This window comes from Herpailurus yagouaroundi, unplaced genomic scaffold, assembly GCF_014898765.1.
Source record: "Herpailurus yagouaroundi ecotype Mexico unplaced genomic scaffold, PumYag 221, whole genome shotgun sequence".
NCBI classification, from domain to species: domain Eukaryota; kingdom Metazoa; phylum Chordata; class Mammalia; order Carnivora; family Felidae; genus Herpailurus; species Herpailurus yagouaroundi.
This window is the reverse complement of record NW_024412452.1, coordinates 119415-126494: the sequence shown is the minus strand read 5'-3', so window position 1 is coordinate 126494 and position 7080 is coordinate 119415. Positions and strand designations below refer to the sequence as shown.

The window sequence follows — 7080 nt, the reverse complement described above, 5'->3', positions numbered from 1 at the left end:
GCCATGTCACAGCAAGGGGAACAGGCCCATAAAGTCCACGTCGCATTTCCTCCCACTCCGAACACGGAAGGGCACGAGGACGCGGTATACTCGTATGTCCACTTTATCCCTTGATATAAGTGCTTAAGATAACTAAATATTCGCAGGAGGGGCGAATCCGCTTCCGCCCCCTGCCTCGCAGAGTGGTTCAGCCCGAGCTCGCGCGTCCGCGCACCGCCCCTTCTGCCTGCCTCCGCGCGAGTGGCGCAGTGGCGCGCGGCGCCGAGGGGCGGGGCCCGGGCCGGGCGCGCGCTGGCGCTGTGTATAAATACTGGGCCGCACCGCCCGCCGCCTCGTTCGCTCCGCGCCGCCCGCCCGAGCAGATTAGAGTGCTGTCCTCTTGTGCACTTCGCAGCCGTCGCCTCGCCGCTCCCTTTTTCCTCAACGCCGCTTAATACTCACCGCTACGAACCCCAACATGAACGGGCAGCTCAACGGTTTTCACGAGGCGTTCATCGAGGAGGGCACGTTCCTCTTCACCTCAGAGTCTGTGGGGGAAGGCCACCCAGGTGAGGTGACGGGCCCTGGAGGGAAGTGAGAGGCGGGGCGTGGGCAGGGCCGGGCCCGGCCGGCCGAGTCCGGCCGGCGACGGTGCCCGTGCTAGTTGCCTTCACCCGCCGGGCGGTGGGGAGAGCGGCGGCCGCGCGCCTTCCTCGTGGCGCCGCCGGTGCCGAGCGCGTGGCCGCCTCTCCCCTCCCCCTTCCTCCCCTGCCCTCTCCTCCCCTCCCTTCCCATCCGGCCGCGCGCCTCGGCATGCGGAAGATTCTAGAAAACGAGAAGGGCGGGGGCCGGGACAGCTGTGCTCTACCCAGGGAGGGCACTATTTCCTCATCTCCGCCCTGCCGTCTTAAAGCCCTCGAGTGGGCGACCGGCCCCGAGAGCTCGCGGCCGGCCCTCGGGAGCGCGCGCCCCGCATTGCAGCCGCAACCACGTGTTTGCTGCATGTGGCATCCGGGCGAGGGGGAGCCGTCGGGCTACCGGAGCGCTCGGGTGTGCGGAGTGGGGGGCCCGTGCCTCGGGACGTCTGCCGAGTCCGTTAATTCTTGCCTTGGGCCATTACGGTACCCAGGAGAATACGGATGTGTCCTTCGGCAGTATATGGCCTTGCCGTCAAGGTGACAGCCTCCAACTAAATATAGCGCGGGTTGGGGAAGGCCTGCCTTATTTGGACCATGTTTGAAAAGGATTGGAAGCATGAATTAAGTGTAAGCTGCCATTGGGTTGGATTTCCGTTTAAAGTCTTTGGTGCTTTACCGTTGGGCAGGGTTTTACCGAACATCTCCTTCTCTGGGCTTTGTCCACTAGTCCGCCATTATGGAGATCAATTTACACGTGAACGAGTAAAGCTATTTCAAGGAACTTTGAATCTCAGTCTAGTAAAGACGAGTCTTTTGCTCTACTGGTTCAACCTTTTCTTAGGATGACCACAGTGATCTGGTAATCTAGTCTAATGGCTTTAAAGATGCATTTCTCTAGTAAGTCTCCTGTGCCTATGATGAAATCCCACAAGCAGCCCAGTGATCTAGGAGAGGACAGACCCCAAGATCCTGATGAGTGAAGGTCAGGTGTTCTGGTGTGGGTTACCCACCTTCCCTCAGTTTTGAGAATTTGACAGGTTATTTGGCCCACCTTTTATTAATTTAATACTTTAAGTCAGGCGTTTATACCAGTTTGTAGATTAAGTCTTGAACTTCTGATTTGACTGCAATGTACATTTTGCTTTAATTGTTCCGGATGATTGTAGAAAATTCAGGAAAGTGATCTCTCTGGGAGAGGGATTTCTGTTCTCCCTGTTTTTAATAAATGGTGATACAGTGGGGGAGGAAACAAGGATTCAGAATACATGGGACATTTCCCAGTCTATTCAGCTCATATTCCTGGACTACTCCTTTGGCAAATCAAAAATGTTTCCCTGCTTTGCTTTTGGGTTTGAGGATAAACACTTCAATTTGATTAACTTGAGTTATATGGCTGTTCTGCATAACAGTGGAAATTGTTCTGCCTGGGAACTTAATTTTTCAAAATGTCTGAAATACTTAAGAGATGGAATAGAGTCCTGCTAAGGTGTAAAGTGCATATATCACAATGAATTTAAATATGTTAAACGTGCTGGGTATTCTGGCTAATCTGAATTGGTGAGCTTGTGGTGCAGCTATATTAAGACTATGGTATCAAGTTTTCAAGTAACATGCAGTATTATATCCAGCATTTATTCTTCAGTCAAAAGGTTTCTGGTAAAGCAGTGCTCTATTTAGCAGTTAAGATCTCCATACTTTGAATTGCTGAATTGTATGCTTGAAAATGGTTAAGTTCGTAAATTTGTGTTCTGTAGGTTTCACCACGATTTTTGAAAGAAAGCTTTCCCAAAGATCTTTACAGCTGTGTTTATAAGGGCATGACCGTGAGATTGTCTATTGACAATGAGACAAATTGAGACAAATTTTTTCCCCAGATAAGATTTGTGACCAGATCAGCGATGCTGTCCTGGATGCCCACCTTCAGCAGGACCCTGATGCCAAAGTGGCTTGTGGTAGGTTCTAAACATTGCTTACCAACTGATGAAAAGGTAATCTCATGGAAATTACTTTGTAAGAGTGGCATTTGATTGTGCATTTCTCTTTTATTAGAAACTGTTGCTAAAACTGGAATGATCCTTCTTGCTGGGGAAATTACGTCCAGAGCTGCTGTTGATTACCAGAAAGTGGTTCGTGAAACCATTAAACACATTGGATACGATGATTCTTCCAAAGGTGTGTTTTAATGAATTGGCTTTTCTAAGCTCATTTTTCCGGATATTTTCAACACTCTCTAGCTCTTTTACTTTAAAGTTTATTTATTTTGAGAGAGTGAGTCTGAGTGCATGCCAACAGGAGGGGGAGCGAAAATCCCAGACAGGCTCCTTGACCTGTCAGTGCAGAGTCTGACGTGGGGCTTGATCCCACATGAGATCTCAGTTAGCGAAAACAAGTACTAATGCAGGTCTTTCCTAAAAGTGAAGTGATGAAACCATAACTTTCAAAACGTGGGGGAATACCTGTATTTGATTTCTATAGCAGTATTTAAAATTTCAAATAACTTGTAAATAGAAGGCATGGGTATTGCTGTGGTTTTTTTTTTCTTCCTTTTTCTTAAACAAGACATTGTTTTGTTTGTAGGGTTTGACTACAAGACTTGTAATGTGCTGGTAGCGTTGGAGCAACAGTCACCAGATATTGCTCAAGGTGTTCATCTCGACCGGAATGAGGAAGACATTGGTGCAGGAGACCAGGTAGCTTGGTAGACTCTATTTGCATCTCTTCTAATGTGAAATTGTGAAGCTTGGATTGATCACATTGGTGACTTTTTCCTTTTTTAGGGTTTGATGTTTGGTTATGCCACTGATGAAACGGAGGAATGTATGCCTTTAACTATTGTCTTAGCACACAAGCTCAATGCCAAACTGGCTGAACTACGCCGCAATGGCACTTTGCCTTGGTTACGCCCAGATTCTAAAACTCAAGTAAGTGATGATCATAAAGATAGATTACACATACTGCTTTGGCACAGAACATCAGTAATGTTTTTACTGAAGACTAGTATTTATCTTGTTGTATTGTCACTTAGCTTTGCCTTGGTTCTCTATCCTATCTAGTAAACTGATGTTCTGATCATTTGCTTTGCCTTCAAGGTGACTGTGCAGTACATGCAGGATCGAGGTGCTGTGCTTCCCATCAGAGTCCACACAATTGTTATATCTGTTCAGCATGATGAAGAAGTTTGTCTTGATGAGATGAGGGATGCCCTAAAGGAGAAAGTCATCAAAGCTGTTGTACCTGCAAAATACCTTGATGAGGACACAATCTATCATCTACAGCCAAGTGGCAGATTTGTTATTGGTGGGCCTCAGGTAAGGCCTTGCAGTATCAATTCCATTTACTTTTTTGGATTTTCTGTAACGGTTACTTGCAAATTTGGCTGCTACCACCTTTTTTTCTAGATTTGTTAAGTCTGCATGTGAATTTTCTGAGGATGTTTGTTGAGTGATACAGAAATAGGTATTTAGGAAGCTTGATCTAGAACCATTTATTGGAAAGGATTAGGCATAAAGTGACTTGAATTCTTTAATTTCAGGGTGATGCTGGTTTGACTGGCCGGAAGATCATTGTGGACACTTATGGTGGTTGGGGAGCTCATGGAGGAGGTGCCTTTTCAGGAAAGGATTATACCAAGGTGGACCGTTCAGCTGCTTATGCTGCTCGTTGGGTGGCAAAATCCCTTGTTAAAGGAGGTCTGTGCAGAAGGGTTCTTGTGCAGGTATATACTTTCTTACATAATTGGAATGATTAGAAGGCATGCTAGTGGGAGGGCTTTTAGTGTAGTTACTTCTGTTTTTTAAATACCAGCGTATTGTACAAATGGGTGGGTCTCTTAATCACTGACTTTTATGACATTTGAATCCTTTTAGGTCTCTTATGCTATTGGAGTTTCTCATCCATTGTCTATCTCCATTTTCCATTATGGCACCTCTCAGAAGAGTGAGAGAGAGCTATTAGAGATTGTGAAGAAGAATTTTGACCTCCGCCCTGGGGTCATTGTCAGGTAAAGATGGTAAAGCCTATTGTTAGTGAAAAATGAGGGTGTGTGTGTGTGTGTGTGTGTATGTATGTATGTGTATTTTGAGATCTGTTCAAATCGGAGAAGGTGAAGGTGGGTGTGAAGACTCCTCAAGTGGGGAAACCTTTTAATTCCTAGAACGGTTGATGTTACCTAAGTTGCCTTTAGTAAAGGCTTATATTAAGAAAAATCTAAAATTACAGTGTTCCATTGCTTAGATTAACCACCCTAGAAAAAGTCTTTCACGTTTGATATTGGGCTTTGTGCTCATGTTATCTAGGGATGTTTATTTTACTTAAATTAGTACAGATAAGTGGGGATATTTATTCAAGGCCGCTATAAAGAAAATATAAACAGGGTTTGGGCATGGGACCTTGGTAAGTATGCCATGATCTCAGATGAGCTTTTTGACACTTGGAATTTCTCAGAATAATGACAAATTTTCATATTTGTTGAGCCAAGGATGGAAAAACAAGAACTGTAGTTACTAATAAGGACTGTGCGAGGAGTTTGGACACCAGGGAAGTAACAAACACTTCTGCCACAAACTTTTTTCCTAGCAAACCCCAGAGAACTGAACTCATTTGCCAGAACTCTTGAAAATGAGTCTTGCTGATTGTTTTGCTTTATTTTAATTGAATGCTACATATTAAGTTACGGACTTGTATATTCCAGGGATCTGGATCTGAAGAAGCCAATTTATCAGAGGACTGCAGCCTATGGCCACTTTGGTAGGGACAGCTTCCCATGGGAAGTGCCCAAAAAGCTTAAATATTGAAAGTGTTAGCCTTTTTTCCCCAGACTTGTTGGCGTAGGCTACAGAGAAGCCTTCAAGCTCTGAGGGAAAGGGCCCTTCTTCCTAAATTTTCCTGTCCTCTTTCAGCTCCTGATCAGTTGCAGTCACTCTAGTCAATGACATGAATTTTAGCTTGTGTGGGGGACTGTAAGTTGGGCTTGCTATTCTGTCCCTAGGTGTTTTGTTCACCATTATAATGAATTTAGTGAGCATAGGTGATCCATGTAACTGCCTAGAAACAAACCAACAACACTGTAGTAAATAATGCTTTGAAATTGAACCTTTGTGCCCTATCACCCAACCTTCTAAAATCCTAATTGCATTGACTTTCCCACCAAATGCTGAAAATGTCCTGTAATGTGCACGTAAAGTATTTGTAGTTCCATTATAGCCTGTCTGGCAATGCCATAGCCCTGTCAGCATGAATTTGTAATGTCTTGAGCTCTATTCAGAATGTGAAGCCTTCCCTTATCTTCCTTATAACTTGATCCATTTCTAATTATGTAGCTCTTTGTCAGGGAGTGTTCCCTATCCAATCATTCTTGCATGTAACGCAAGTTCCAGTTGGAGCTCTAGCCTGACGTTAAAAAAAAAAAAAAAGGCAGTTACCATTAAACCATCTCCCTGGTGCTTATGCTCTTAATTGCCATCTCTTAAATAGCACCAAATCAAAATCTCTCCACTTTTCAGCTGTCTTTTGGAGGACGTACGTAATAAGGTTTTTATTTAGTAAACCAATCCTATGCATGGTTTCAGCACTAGCCAAACCACCAACTCCTAGCTCTAGAAAAACAGGCACTTGGCACCCTTGTGATGTCATACAGAGAAGTCACAGGGCAGTACCTGAGGGTCTGTAGGTTGCACACTTTGGTACCAGATAACTTTTTTTTTTCTTTATAAGAAAGACTGAGTACTCCACACTGCACAATAATTCCTCCCAGGGTTTTAACTTTGTTTTATTTTCAAAACCAGGTCCAATGAGCTTTCTGAACAGCTGGTGTAGCTACAGAGAAACCAGCTTCCTTCAGAGAGCAGTGCTTTTGGCGGGGAGGAGGAAATCCCTTCATACTTGAACATTTTCTAATTGCTTATTTATTGTATTCTGGGGTATGGCGTAAGTACAGAGAAGCCATCACCTCAGATGGCAGCTTTTAAAAGATTTTTTTTTTTTTTTTTTTTTTTTTTTTTCCTCAACACCATGATTCCTTTAACAACATGTTTCCAGCATTCCCAGGTAGGCCAAGGTGTCCTACAGAAAAACCTTGGGTTAGACCTACAGGGGGTCTGGCTGGTGTTAATAGAAGGGAGGGCAGAGCTGGTGCGGCTGGCCATGGAGAAAGCTGACTTGGCTGGTGTGGTACAGAGAAGCCAGCTTGTTTACATGCTTATTCCATGACTGCTTGCCCTAAGCAGAAAGTGCCTTTCAGGATCTATTTTTGGAGGTTTATTACGTATGTCTGGTTCTCAATTCCAACAGTTTAATGAAGATCTAAATAAAATGCTAGGTTCTACCTTAATTGTGTCCATTATTCTTTGGTTTGAATATGACCTGAGAACATACTCCTTATCCCTGAATAATTGTAATCCTTCCCATGGTTCAGGGAAATCACCTCAAACCCCTTCATCCAGGACTGCAGGCGTTTCAATAGGTT

The 7080-nt window shown here is 44.5% G+C and overlaps 1 protein-coding gene across 1 annotated transcript; it reads left to right on the top strand.

Annotated features, from left to right (window-relative positions):
• The first annotated feature begins 314 nt into the window (after positions 1-314).
• Positions 315-6945, top strand: MAT2A (methionine adenosyltransferase 2A). Its single transcript, XM_040458327.1, has 9 exons — positions 315-548; positions 2492-2569; positions 2667-2789; positions 3195-3307; positions 3395-3538; positions 3707-3925; positions 4150-4332; positions 4484-4617; positions 5308-6945. Exons 1-9 carry the CDS (start codon positions 458-460, stop codon positions 5408-5410), a joined length of 1188 nt encoding a protein of 395 aa, XP_040314261.1. The 5' UTR covers positions 315-457; the 3' UTR covers positions 5411-6945.
• The last annotated feature ends 135 nt before the right edge of the window (positions 6946-7080 follow it).